Here is a 15,215-nt window from a genome sequence, read left to right as displayed (position 1 = left end):
GGAACTGTCTCCCTCTGTCTGTATTTCCTGCTGCCTATGATCTCCAGTCTTTCAAACGCAGTGTGTCCAGGCATCTCAAAATGATCGGATCTTGAATTTGGCTCTCTATTGTATTTTGTTTTTCTCTTGGAGGGAACTGTTACTGCAGGCTCATGGCCTTTGGTTCCTTCTTTCTCGCATTAAAAAAAAAAAAAAAAAAAAAAAAAAAAAAAAAAAAAGTTCTGCAGTAAAGATACTTGCAGTGGAGGGAAGTGTACCATGGAAGGAGGAGTCCGTGAATAAAACAGCAAACCCAACACCATGACAAAATTTAGAGCCGTCAGTAAAGACGTGTTACAGAATGGTAACAGGACATCTGTTCGAGAAAAAGGGAGCAAAGGGTGCCTGGGGGAAGAGAAGGCTTAGAATAAGGGAGAAAAGAAGAACAGACCACAGCAGGAGACAGAAGCCAGAGTGGGAAGGAAACTGGACGTAGTGGAAGGATAGGAGGAAAGGCAAAATCAACAGACTGAAAAAGGGTAGGGACCCGAAGGGGAAAAGGAGGGAGGAGATGGGAGACAGAATGAAAAGAGCATCGGAGAAGGCTAGGGGGGCGGAGTAAATTATTTGTACAGAACTGAAGGAGACATGTATAGGACCTGAGAGTGAAAAGAAAATGATGATAAAGGGTGGAAATGCCAGATTCAGAACAATGACTTGTAGCGAGAGTCAACTGAAAAGCACCAATGGCTAAACGAAGACCAAAATGATGAACACAATCTAGCTTTTAAAGAGTGTGAGTGGAGCAGAAGAACAGACCAGGCAACCATAATCGAATATGCAAAGAATAAAAACAGAATAACGATGAAAAAGTGTGACGCGATCAGCACCCCACAAAAGATGGGACAGCGTTTGCAGCAAACATAAATGATGATGGGTAGAAAACTTGAGGGAAGAGATATGTGCATTCCAATTTAACTGAGAGTCAAATGTGAGGCCAAGAAATGTGGCAGAGGATCAGTAGGGAAGAGGGATGTTATATAAGTACAGAGAAGGCTGTGGTATTGTTCGCGAACGAGTAAACGTTACCGCACAGGACTCAGAGGTAGGAAAACGAAAACCACGAGTAGTATCCCACGTAGACGCAGCATCGATGGCGGACTGAAGAAGGGATTACAGCAGAGGCAAATCTGAATCTGAGGCGTAAATAACAATCATCAACATACAGTACTGTACAGAGACTGAAACAGAAGGGGGTAGAGCAGAGAAAATGCCATTTACAGCTCCAAGAAACAGGGTAGTACTAAGGACAGCCTTATGGGGACACCTTCATGCTGAGTAAAGGCACAGGAAAGGTGGTCTTTGAGATGGACATGAAAGGTTCGGAAGGAAGCAAAATTTTGAAGAAAAACACCCATGTTACCATGCAGACCAAGGGAGCAACAGCAACAAAGAATATGATACCTCCATGCCATATTGTAGGCTTCTTCTAAATAAAAAAAGATGGCAATGACCGACTGGTGGAGTGAAAAAGCATACTGGGTAAAAATTTGAGTTTAATAAGGGGATCTAAGGTACTGCGTATTCTGCGATACCCATGTGAGGGGAAAAGAAGACTACAGGATTCAAGGTGCCACAGGAGTATAGTACTGTCTTAACCATCCATTTCAACAGTTTACATAAACAGCTAGTCAAGGTTATAGGACAGTAATCCTGAGGAAGGCGTCCAGGTTTACCATCCATCATCCAACCCTACGTTGCCCCATGAAGAGCGTAGGAGCCCGGGGCTAGGCAGTTGGTCCTGACATTTAAGATGAGAGTGAAATGGGAGGATGACTGTTATACACCAATCAGAAGGAAAGAAACCTTCAGTCCAGAATTTATTATAAAGAGCCAAAAGAAAGGATGTGGCTGGTGGGGAGAGGTGTTTTAACACAGCATAATGAACACCCAAAAATAAAATCTGAAAATCATCAAATGTAAGTCTGGAAAAATCAAACTTGGTAAACTGCACCCCAAAATGACAATGTTCACCCCCCCCTCAAGACTAAAACACATTAATCTATGTCTAAAAACAGTTTATAAATCAACCTAAACACAAAATTTGTCTAAAATATAATCAGAATTGGTAAAAAAATAAAATAAAACCCATCGTTAAACCGGGGTTTGGGCATTGTTAGGCGGGATAGGGTGGTATTTCTACCCCATTGCTAATCTGGGATATCGCATAGTCTAGAGGTATCGTATCTCAGGGTCTGCCTGTATATTGTACCATTTGATTCTTATAGCGAATGTATAAAACAGTACAGTACTGCAATGGTTGAGAAAACAGTTTAAAAACCATTGGTGCAATCCGGACTAATGTCTGATATATCAGATAAAGTCCAAGTTAGCAGGGGGAAGTCCGGATGTCATTTTTACCAGAATTTCGCTTTTTTCGGAATGGCTTAGGCCCCAATTAGTCCATAAGAGTGAGGTTTTACTGTAATTCCCTGTTGTAATTCCTAAAGGACAAGTACTGCAACCTTTACTTCCAATTATTACAGTTCACTTTCATTGTAATGGTACACTGCATAATCTTCATTTCATGGCAAAATATGAACCCATTTTTATGATTCTGATGGCGACACACCGGTCAGCTGTCACGTTGTCTTTTGTATGATGTAGAAAAGCTTCTGTGTATGGATGTACGCTAATACGATGATATAAATAGCGAAACTGATTTAGTCTCCCAGTCTTGCTTTTTACATAATTCAGCTTTCTTCATGGCTCCATCCACTTGGTCCTCTACCCAACAGCTGCAGCATCAAGGAATGTGCTGGTCTAAAAGCCATTTTCGCAAACACCTATACCGTACTCAGTTTTTTTTATTGAAGCAAAGATGCGCTTGACAGGTTGGTGATGACTGGCTGAATGCAACATTACTTCAGAATCTCTTTACTCGTTAGCATTAGTAACTGACAACATATATCTGAGGGGGAACTCTGGGTTAGTAAAATGTGTCCAGAACACTTAGACTGGTCTCAAAAAAAAAAAAAAAAAAAAAAAAAAAAAAAAAAAAAAAAGGGGGAGGGAGGGCACATGCCTGATATCAATGAACGATGAGAACCCATTCTATGGGATACTTCATGCTGACAAATGCCCCCCTTCCAAAATCCCTACAGCATGGTGACAAAGCAAGACAAATGTGGCTTTGTGGTAGGCCTTCCAGAAATAACGGACTGTATTAAATTATCTGACGAACTTTATCCCAGAAGCGGAACAACCACAAACTCCATTCCTCTCATAAAGATATCTAAGAATCAACTGATTTTATTTGCCTTACCTCAAAGTCCATGACTAGTAATTGTAGTGAATTTGTATTCATATGGATGCTGTATGAATACACGATCAAAGCAAATTTAAGTTCAAAATACGCATTTGTACATGAATTATGACAAGTTTATTACATGGTGCATTTTCTGTGACTTTCAGTATATTTTGCACATTTTGGCAAAATGGCTAGGTGAAGCTACAAGCTTACTCTCTGCAGTCAGTGTAAATAGTACTGTACTTTTACATCACATACATGAAACTGAGTCAACTAGCATGCAGCAGAACCGGGCCAACCAAAGGGCAAACCAGCAACCAAGGTTACAACACCAATGCAACTGAGGAACAAGAGAAATACCTTAAAGGTCAGTGCTTTAGCCAATAAGTTTTCCCAATAAACCCTGAAATAAAAAACTCTGAGTTAAGATTCTGCAAAGAGGCCAACTGAGTGATAAGAGATCCAGAACTATGAATAAGCCAGATGTTAGTTGAACACAAGGTAAGAGGGTCATCATGCAACACAACCAGTGAAACCCTGTAGGGTGGTATACTTGACAACTCTTTGGGGGGCCTGGGTTACTCCACCTTACTGCAGCTTTCTTGCAAAACTTTACTATTCTGTGATGATAAGTAGAGCCAAGTGGATTCCTTGGTGTAGGTGGGGGATAAATGAACTAATAAATACAATTGAATTTCCGACCGATGGTAAAATTGGCCTAGCAGATTTATTTTGTCAAACTTTACAAAATGTAACCCTGCAAATCATGAGTGAACCTTGACAAGTATTTATTTTATCCACTCTACAGGGTCTCCTCAGCACCATAGGTCAGTATCAAAAAAACTATTTGAACTGTATATAAAATGTAAAAACTCTTCTGAAGGCTGCTATAATAGGGCTCTCCAGTATGGTATTTATTTGCTTCAGATTCACATTTCCTTCCTCTTAGTATGATGTGTTAGGTAAACTAATACATTTCAATGATTATTTACTATGCATGGAATTAAAGACTTCTGTGATAATGACAAATTAACATTAATATTCCTTGAGAACAGCTATTTCACCGGAAAAATCTACTGATAATAATGTCCTATGAAAACCATTCTCAATTAGGATTACCCTGAATAAGAATTTATGAACCAATCTACATTTATAATCCTCACATTATAAGTCCTTACATAATTCATATTCACTGAATACATTTCTTACACAGCAAATAAATAACAGTAATACTGTATATCATTTTGCCTCAATAATGAAAACATACAAATCTACAAAATACAAACACATCAACTCATAATAACAAAAGCCCCTGAAAACTAAGAAAAACAGAGCTTGGTTATAACACCTATGGACACTGATCTGTACTGATGCCCAGTAAATACCTTACCAGCTGATGAACTCATTAAGGTAGGGACCACGGTAAAATGACCTATTATTATTCTACAGATGACCATTACTTGAAAATAAATGGTAATAATTATCAACAAGGCAAGTGTACATCATCCTAAAATAATTCTAATACCTCACAACTACCACACTGGCAAGGACTGAGAAACATCAGATTTTGCTTGCCTATGGCATTTCTAACACAAGCAAAACATTTTGGCTAGCTAATCTTACCTTCTTGACATCCTTGCCTCCCTCATACATAACATTTAACTCAAAACTCATAGCTGGAAAATAATTTTGGAATAACTTTAGGCCTTAATCTTTATTTAAAAAAAAAAAAAAAAAAAAAAAAAAAAAAAGCCACGCTATGAGACAACCTTATTGCACTTGGTCTTAGAAAAACTGCTTTTTCAGTACCAAACTATGTACATTATGTTGCTTTTTCAGTACCAAACCATGTAGATTATGTTGGCCTTACTTAACATCTTACCTTTCTCTTCTTTTTGGCCTTTTTAGGAGGTGCTTCAGCCTGAATCTGAGGAGAGCTAGTGTCAGTGACTGAAGCAGAGGAAGCAGACATGAGGCTGGCAGTGTCGGCCCGAAGAGAGTCGTCCTGAGGCGTCAGTCAGTCAGCAAGGCAAGGGGAGGGGGGAGGGGAAGGGAGGGAGAAGCATGCTCTTGTTATGACACTGTAACCACCACCACACCAGCTACAAGAACCTCACCATTACAACTACATCCTTACCCAAAAACACCAAACAACTTGCCAGGCTTTGGATATAATTTTTCTGGGCTTATGCCATTTTTACAGCTTCTTGAATAACAGTAAGCAGCACTTGCATATCTACAGCATCATGATACATTACTTCTATTTACATTGCATAAAATCTAGCTGAGCTTGTACCTATCATATTTACAGCACTTCAAATACATACGCTATTTATTTATATTTCACACAATCTGCATGGTATAGATTTCTTATATCCATTTCCTGGTAAAATGGAGGTGGTGTTCAGGCAGCACTGTCAGTGGCAATCCCTTTTAGTAAAATGTTAGTTGAGTGTAGCACTGACCGTCATGCAGTTAATCAAGTGCAGTAAAGCGCTCAGCCACATGAAGCTACAAAAAAATTATTAGTATGAAAAGCAGCCACTAAATGTAAGAAACTAACGACCCACTATCAGACAGAAGAGTAGAAGCCTCAGCAACAAGACTGACCAGCCCTGCCATAGTCACATCAGTTAGTGTACAGTAAACCTTTAGCAAGGAAGCCATGCTTCTCGATAATCCTGGCTTATTAAGAAATGAGAGGAAAAAACAAGGGTTGTTCCCCATGTTTTATATATTCCTGGGGAAATTCATGGAAGCTAAGCATGGCAAGTCATCACTGCTACAGCTGACCTGTGCTAGTGAATGGCTTACTGCACACCTGAAGCTGCAATGCCACAGGTGAGGAAATGGCAAGTCATGGTGAATCAAAATAACAATGTAAATTTGACTACAGCCAGCAATGACACTGACCCAGTCAAGAACTCTGGTTACATTTCTTGGCCCTCACATACTTTTCTATCATTCAGAAGTAACTTCAACAAGTAAGTTTTTGATGGCTGCGTCAGATTTTTTTTTGTGCATGTACGAGACGATGTGAAGCATTAGGTTGACAAACAAGAGAATATGTACTAACCTCCTGGATCTGATCTTCACTGACAGGTCCATTTGTGCTCACAGTCTGTGAAAGATAGACAAATTTAAATATCACTGCTCTGTTACAAAATTCTTCCAGGTCCATTTGTGCTCACAGTCTGTGAAAGACAGATAAATTTAAATATCACTGCTGTTACAAAATTCTTCCAGTGAGGTCAATGAAATGCCAATACTTTAAAATTTCTATCATTCACATGCAGTATGTGACAATATTATACAATGAACAACAGTATTTTCATCATTATCCTAATCCTGTATCTCAAATAACTGAGGTGGGTAGGATCCACAAATCTGAGTTAACATGGCACACATGGAAAACTATGAAGTGGCTAGTGAAATACACCACATATCCACTCACCCACTATTCAAGCCTCTGACATTCCCAGCTTCATCTTACATGTAGGAACTTTGGGTAGAACAATTCCACTAATAATCATAGTTCAACAAGGGGTGCAAATTTATACAGTAATCTATCAATTATCTGTCGTCACAATATCTGACACTTTCTGCTCGGCTCTATTAAAACAATATCCGGTGAAGTTACGCAATGTCTGACTCAGAAATGGAAGCAATCGGAGGTACTATACATTTTTTGTCGGGTAACGTGTATCATCCAGCTCGGACATGGAACCAAAGCAGCACGCGGGCAGACCCTGCAACACAACAACACATGCCAGCCAATCACACTGTGTGGTGGGAGTGGTCCACCCAATGCGACAAGCCAGCCATTGCCCTCCAATTCTCTCCACTGGATGCCATATAGTGAGGATGTATCTGTGCCTTGTGCATAGGTGACCCACGCAATGGCTACCTCCCATTGCTGTGACTTACCCTGTGGCGTCATGTCTCACTCGTTGCCATAGTGCTGTGACTTCCCTTGCGGCCCCTCAGTGCTCCATGCCCTAGTGCTCTGACTGCTGTATTCTAGTTCTGTGTGATGGCTAAGTCTGTGGCTTTTCTGAGGTGCCAATACTAGGTGGGTATGATTATGATTAAGTACTGTGTTACTGTACTGCATCTACTGTATCAATACTGTATTGTATTTTATGCTTAAATTCAATCTATTACTCATAGGTAATATCTATCTATCAATCTATCATCCAATCCTACATTGCTCCATGAGAAGCATAGGAGCCCGGGGCTAGGCAGCTGGTCCCGACATTTAAGATGAGAGTGACCAGCCTCACTCATCCCTGAGTGGCATTACACGAGCAATCAACCCCAACCACCCCTTGGATATAAACCTTCACCGGCTCAATCCGACTGGAGCGCAATAATTACCTACTAAACCACCAGGTGCCAAAATTTGGTTATATGGTTACCACCCAGCGTAGTAAATGGTCTCCTGGTGTACAGGAAACCATTTGGTTACTGCATGAAAGTTTTTTGGGTAGAAGGCAGAGATAGATAACTTAGGGGGTGACATATTATCCACCTCAACTCTGACTGGATAGCAGACTGGGGGTGCTGACACAATATCTGGCATTTTTGCAATATCTGGCGGGTGGTTTGGCTGAATTACGCCGGAGAACTGAGAGATTACTGTATATAAAGATATCAACCATCTCTATCATTCATAAAATTGCTCTAAATCCTGAAATTTCATGCCTCTTCTCTCTCTATCACCTACCATGGCCTTCCTTGCCATCTTGCAAAAATCTACATTTTGCAGTCTATCAAACCTATGGCATCTGCAAACATTCCTCGTTTTGTTTCCACTGCTCCCTCCCCACATACAGAGGCAGATGGATAGGTTGGTAAATAGTCATCTTCTGACAGAATCTTATCACCTAAAACAAAGTGTGGCTAATATGAAGACCAAGAAACTTCCAATCCAAAGGCCTCAATACACTCTCTAGGATCTGCACTCAAACTTCAAATTTTCATCTCTGCTGTTTGGATGAGCAGACCCATCAACCATGGGTCAGCAACAGGTTCTGTCACGCTTTCCTACTGATACAGTACAATACATACAGGATGCAGGGATCAAACACCCTTATGTGTAGACAGTGTCTCATCAGAACTGGACCAAGGTCCACCTCACAGCGAGGTGCTGGGTAATATGAGATCTGACTCCTAAGTGGATGCCAAGGCTGCTCCACCCAGGGAATACAGTACCATCACGTGTAGATTCCTTTTCAGTGCTTCAATTAAACGCTACAAAGTTGCGTGTGTAAAATCCATTCTCATTATATTTTGTTATAAAAAAGCAACATTTTTTGGCAGAAAATCCAGCGATGAACGTTACAAGAGTTACAGATTCTGTGATTTGTCCAACCAAGCACAGTGTTAGTGGATCTTGCTTCTCATATGGACAGGATCATAGCTAGGGTTTTAAAAATGGTGTGGCCTGAGAAATCTTATGGCAGGTCCAGGGGATGTTCTCCCTCAGATTTGGGGTATCCAGTGCCACCCTGGCCACCCCTCTGGCTACACCAATAATGGAGACATCATTTTTCTGATGGCAAGATTCTTTTGGGGGGAAACTCAGCCCCCACAAAACAAAGGTGGGTTATATAAAGTAACATTACATTTTTTACACATAGCCTTCTTTCATGAAAATGCATCCCCCCCCCCAAAAAAAAAAAGAATAACCAGCCATTGTTCCCCTCTTATTCTCAGAGCAGTCACACTTCTAAAGGAGCTGCCCCTCTTCTCTAATGCTTTTATGAATTATGACCAATTAATTATGAAATTCACCACAAAACAAGCCTGGTACTGCTCACATTATTGGACAAGCCTACATTTAACATGCTTAGTGCACACATGTATATTTTTATGGTGGCTGCATGGAAAACACCTCAACATTTGCTCTACACAATTCCAATAATTTACAGATGTGGAAAAAAAGAAACACTCATTATCTCCAATGTCTTCTGCAAAGGAAAAGTGAATTTCCCTCATAATCATAAGACAGTGGAAATTTTCCATTATCTGGAGGCAAGGGAAATGGTAAACTAAGTCATCTCAGAATATGACACCGCAATACTGTATTTCAATACTGCATTTCATGATTTTCTGGTAATGACTAACCTTGATGGTATAATAAATCTGTAAATTCCTGGAAGACAAGAGATGTCACTTAATCCTTAAGTGTACAATTACCCACCCTAGGACCCTACCCATACAAATTTCAAGTGCATGTTTGTTTGGCACAGCCTGAGCTATTACTTGCACTCCCCTACAAACACAACTGGAGCTGTGACTTGCACACCATGAGTTAAAGAGTGGCAAACTGATAACACAAGCATTTTCTCACTTCTTGAGAGGGTAGTTCAACCATACAGGAACTGTCTTGAGAAAACTGTACTGAAGAAGAAATAACTGTGAAAGATCATTGGAATGAAACTTTTGTTAAAAGTGAGGATATTAAAGATGCATGGAGAGAGCATTATAACCGGTTGTTGAATGAGGAGTTTGACTGGGACAGGGAAGGTTTGGAGCCAGCAGATCCAGTGTCTGGCCCTTGGCCTTTGATTGATACTGCTACTATGAGTGAGGCAATAGGCAGGATGAGGGTGGGGAAGGCAGCAGCTGTGTCTGGGTTGACTGCCGAAATGTTGAAGGCCTCAGGCGATATAGGGGTGACTTTAGTCACTGACCTGATAAATAGGATTATTTATGAGTGTGTTGTTCCAGATGATTGGCTGAAGAGTGTAACTGTAAATGTGTATAAAGGGAAGGGTGATGCCCTGGAAAGAGGAAATTATAGAGGTATAAAGCTTTTAGATCATATAATGAAGGTAATGGAGAGAGTTTTAGAAGGTATGATTAGAGAAAGAGTGAATATTGATGAGATGCAGTTTGGGTTTATGCCAGGTAGGGGGACCACTGATGCCATATTCATTGCTCGACAGCTTCAAGAAAAATATGTTGGTAGGAGAAGGGATCTTTATTTTGTTTTTGTTGATTTGGAAAAGGCCTTTGACAGAGTCCCTAGGGAGGTGGTGAAGTGGGCAATGAGAAAGTTTGGCTTGGAGGAGTGGCTGGTTAAGGTGGTTATGGCTATGTATGTGGGTGCTCACACCCAGGTAAGAGTGAATGGAGATTTGAGTGATGAGTTTTCCGTGAATGTTGGTGTGCATCAGGGGTCAGTCTTGAGTCCTGTGTTGTTTATCATGGTACTTGAAGCCCTTTCACGTGACTTTAGAAACGGACTCCCATGGGAGTTGTTGTATGCTGATGATTTGGTGTTGATTCCACAGAACGAAAGTGAGGCGGAGGGAAGGTTTAGGAAGTGGAGAGATGGTATGGGGCAAAAGGGTTTAAGGGTAAATGCAGATAAAACAAAAGTGATGATATCTACGGTTGGTGGCGGTACTGTCAAAGACGAGGAAGAGTGGCCATGTGCAGTTTGCCACAAGGGCGTGGGAAGTAATTCCATCTTGTGCGGTGTGTGTGATAAATGGGAGCATAGGAGATGTAGTGGTATCAGAGGTAGACTGCGAGATAATGCTGATTTTATGTGTACGGCGTGTCAGGGTGAGCAGGTGGAGATTGTCAGACGTGAAAGGATTGAACTTGCTGGTGAATCTCTTGAGTGTGTGGAAGAGTTTTGTTATTTGGGAGACATGTTGTGTGCTGGAGGTGGGGCTGGAGCTAGCTCTGTGGCTAGGGTGAGAAGTGGTTGGAAGAAGTTCAGGGAGCTCTTGCCTCTCCTGACATTGAGAGGACTCTCCCTACGTGCTAAGGGGTCTTTGTATGCAGCATGTGTTAGGAGTGTAATGCTGTATGGCAGTGAGACCTGGGCAGTGAAGGAGGAAGATATTCGCTGGCTCAGACGTACAGAAATGACAATGATTAGGTGGATGTGCAGTGCGTCCCTGCATCCAAGGCCTGGAGGGGCTGGGTTTACTATGTTAGAGTTGAGAGGTAGGATGGGATTGGAGTGTATTGGTGTCATGAGGAGAGGTAGACTGAGATGGTTTGGACATGTGGAGAGGATGGGGGATGATAATTGGGTGAGGAAGGTAAGAAGTGTCAATACTGGGGGTGAGGTTATGAGGGGTAGATCGAGAAGGACATGGGACGAGGTCATTAAGTGTGACCTTAGGGTTAAGGGACTGAACAGGGAGGCTGCAATGGATCGTGCGGTGTGGAAAGCCGCCATTAGGTGACCAAGGCCGACACATGCAAGCATGTTGGAGCCTTTAAAAACGAAATTTGTGATACTTAGGTTATTACAGTAATGGTTCCTGAACATCAGGAAACCATTTACTACACTGGGTGGTAACCATATATCCAAATTATGGCACCTGGTGGTTTAGTGGCTAATTAAGTTGCTCCAATAGGATTGAGCCTGTACAGGTGTACATCCAAGGGGTGGTTGGGGTTTGTTGCTCATGTACAGCCACTCAGGGATGAGTGAGGCTGGTCACTCTCATCTTAAATGCCAACACCAACTTGCCTAGCCCAGAGCTCCTACGTTCCTCATGGGGCAACACAAGATTAGATGATGATGATGATGTATTTTGACAATCATTCCCAAAATTCATTAGCCACATGAAGCAAATGACATATTCAGACATACAAATCAAACCAGATAAAGAAATGATTAATATTTCAACTGACAAAGATTTAAATGGCAGATGATGGATTACATGAATGCTAAAAATCCTCAATTCACCAACAAAAGACAGTTTTGGATGTAAGCTACTGCAATTGGGTATCGGATGCACACTGAAATGTCATTTACCAGAAGTTATGTTAAAAATTATGGATGGGATCCAGTAACTGCTTGAATGTCATGCAAATACCTTGACAATTAAACACCGTCTGTACAGTATATGGGTACTGTATGAGCTGTACATGCAAGAAACTGCTAGCATCTTGAAATCTTAAACACAGATACTGGGTTTTCAATAGTTAATTGACAATTTACAAATTAACCATTTAGAGTAGACTTTCCCTATAACAGGCCTCAGTATGACTGATATCAGATTTAATAGACACCACAAAACCCATCGAACAATCCGTCAACTATACTGTATAATGTCAGTTAAATGGGACATATTACATGACAGTTCCATACAATTTTCGGCTATCGTTACAAAGGACACTTCATGCAAACCTAATGGACCGATTCCCACATGCAGGGTGACTCAACACAGTTGCCAACATTGGTGGTGGCTTTTCCCAACCACTTGGGCAAGGCTGGAGATATGCAAGTGGAAACAGGCAATGAGCTGGGCTACTTGGGGGCTACTTTTGGTAGGTCTGGGCTGGACAAAGGTCTGTGGACACATTGTACCGCATGAGGTTGGGTCTCAGTCTTGCGTCATCTTTTGTTTTGTTCAGACAACTAAATCTCCCCAACAAGTCCTCTTCTGAAAAAGTGAAGATGGAGGTGAACGAGGCCCAGGAGAAAGGCACAAGCAGGGCTGACTTCATGAACATGAATGGCCTTAACAGGTCGACCCTTCAGGACAACCTGAATGCTAAGGATAAAACAAAGGAGGCAATGAAGAAAATGGAAAGTAGGAAGAAGAGGAAGGATGTGTTCAGGACCAGGAAGCTGCCTAATGAGAAGCTGGATGAGGCTACGTACAAGCAGTACATGTAGGGAAGAGCAGAAGGTGTCCCTGTGCGTGGTCTGGACATCCAACATGCAACACAAAGACTTGATACATACCCAGGAACTGAGGATTTCAAGTGTAGTGATGGCTGGCTGTTGAGGTTCAGGTGATGCCATGATACTGTTAACAAGGCCATAACTGGAGAGATGATCAGTGCCGATGTTGATGCTGTGGAGCAGTCCGTCCAGCAGCTTATGAAGCTGACTGAGGAGGAGGGCCTGCAGGAGTTTCAAATCTACAATGAAGATAAGACTGGGCTCTTCTGGAGGGCTTTTCCTCAAAACACCCAGGTTTCCAAAGATACTAGCAGAACTCCAGTGCATAAACCAACAAAGGAGCATCTATTCATTCCGGCCTGTGCCAATGCTGATGGCTCTCATTGACTACATCCAGTCATAGTAGGTTAAGAGCAAGTGATCCAGGTCACTCAAGGATGTCATGACCAAGCTTCCTGTGAAGTAGTATGGAAACAAGATGGACTATTTTACCCATGGTATCATTAATGACTGGTTCCACCATAGCTTAAACCCTTCCGTGACAATGCACCAAAAGAGGTATGGCATCAGTCATGGCTAAATGAATACAAGGCTGCTATTGGACAACACCCCAGCCCATCTTTTCTCCACCAAACTCTGCAGAAAGGATGGATGAATCAACGCCTTGCTCCCGCCAGCCAACACCACTGCCCTAATCCAGCCCATGGACCTGGGAGTCAGACAATGCCATGAGGTACTACAGAAACCTCTACATGCAAGTGCCACATGATAGAGGATGGGATGGACCAGGATGAATATAAGGAAACCACAGGCAAGAAAACCCTGCACAATCTCAAGAAATACACCACAGAGGATGCAATCTACAACTGCACAGAGGCATGGAATAAAGTGTCACTTGTCATGCAGAAGAAAGAGTTGTGCAAACACCTCAGAACCCCCAAGACTCCACCACCACAGCATGAGTTTGAGGTGTCTGAGCCATTGAGAATGAAAGAAATGTTGGCAACTCCAAGGCAAGGGAACCATGCCAAGGAGGGGCTGCAAGAGTGGTTGGATGTGGATTCTGATGTTCCTGGGTACCAACACCAGATGGAGGACACTATGGCAGAACTACAGCAAGAAAAGACACCAACAAAGGAGGAAGATGAAGATAAGGAACTTGGAGTATCTCTAGCTGCAGGCACTGATGCTGCGGACACAATCCTGACCATCACAAACAAAGTTGAAGGATCTCTGGCTCAATATTACGACGTCGTGTGGCTTATCAGGCTGGAGTTACTTCAGTAGCGGCAGCAGCAAAGGCACATTCAGCTTATGATCACCCAGTGTTTAAGCCTGTGTCTTCTCCTGCAGCCAAGAGGCTCTGTATAGAGTCAGAGACCACTGTCTGAAGCATCAACATCCTCGGCCAGCCTCCACATAGCCTCAGAATCCATCACTACAGCTTCCAGAAACCAAATTCCCAGCACCTATACCTGATATGACACCAGGGTCACCAGAAACCATCTTTGCTGACAGCGATGATGAATGACAGCTCAGTGCACAGCCTACAAGTGGAGCGGCAGTGTAAGCAGTGCATACCCATCTATACAGGTCCAGTGTACATGTGTTTTCTACCCTGTTTACTCCAACCTGGCCTGAAACTGCCCTCTCCTCATCATGACTCTTGAGTTGTAATATCATCATCATCATCATCCGGACCTCGTTTCCCACCTTATGGCAGGGTGAGTTGTCATCATCATCATTGCCAGACGCCATGTATCCCAGACGGGGTGGCCAAGGGCTTAGAGTTAATTGTTTTACAGGGAGGGGCACTAATCCTCCACCAACCCCACTTGACGTAGGGATGCCAACAGCATCTGGTGTTCCCAGGCGGTCACCCATCCAAGTACTAACCAGACCCAACGTTGCTTAACTTCGCTGATCGAACGGGAAGCGGTGTACTCAACGTGGTATAGCCATTGGCAGGGTGAGTTGTAATAAATTATATTAATACTCTACTAGTAATGAAAAAGTGCTGACAAGGATGTGAAATAAGGTGCAAAAGTGGGCCAGGTTAGTGTAAAATGGGTATAGTTTTCACTTCTGGTACTACAATATACTACTGTACTAATTTATTTTCAAACACATGCTTGAAATCCCACCTCAGAAGACAGGGGGGTACCCTTGGGTATAATGGAGTATCAGCTTTAACTGATCTGTCTTTCCCCCAATTAGTCTGCTATGGAGGGGGTCTACTGTAATTCCTCCATTGATATC

General features: G+C 42.2%; 1 protein-coding gene and 1 non-coding gene across 9 annotated transcripts in view; both read right to left on the bottom strand.

Moving 5' to 3' along the window:
- LOC145412514 (uncharacterized) overlaps positions 1-15,215 on the bottom strand; it is a 194,042-nt gene that overhangs the window by 9,382 nt on the left and 169,445 nt on the right. For 2 of the 8 annotated variants that reach the window (XM_080282401.1, XM_080282403.1), the window contains 3 exons: positions 6,366-6,410; positions 5,172-5,294; positions 3,650-3,692 (listed from right to left, as the gene is read on the bottom strand). The exons of 1 other annotated variant lie outside the window; for it this stretch is intronic. In XM_080282401.1, the coding sequence (XP_080138527.1) occupies positions 3,666-3,692; positions 5,172-5,294; positions 6,366-6,410 (195 nt within the window). In that variant the 3' untranslated portion in view covers positions 3,650-3,665. The remainder of the gene's footprint in view (positions 1-3,649; positions 3,693-5,171; positions 5,295-6,365; positions 6,411-15,215) is intronic. 5 more of the 8 variants (XM_080282405.1, XM_080282407.1, XM_080282404.1 and 2 more) reach the window with 3 other exon arrangements.
- On the bottom strand, positions 14,804-14,922 carry LOC145412694 (5S ribosomal RNA). Its single transcript, XR_013899605.1, has one exon. It is a non-coding gene; the product is annotated as a 5S ribosomal RNA (ribosomal RNA).

Source organism: Coenobita brevimanus, chromosome 93 (genome assembly GCF_032717465.1).
Source record: "Coenobita brevimanus isolate Jiangsu-jjx chromosome 93, ASM3271746v2, whole genome shotgun sequence".
In the NCBI taxonomy this organism is placed as follows: Eukaryota; Metazoa; Arthropoda; class Malacostraca; order Decapoda; family Coenobitidae; genus Coenobita; species Coenobita brevimanus.
The sequence above is the reverse complement of the archived record's forward strand: the minus strand, read 5'-3'. Positions and strand labels throughout refer to the sequence as shown.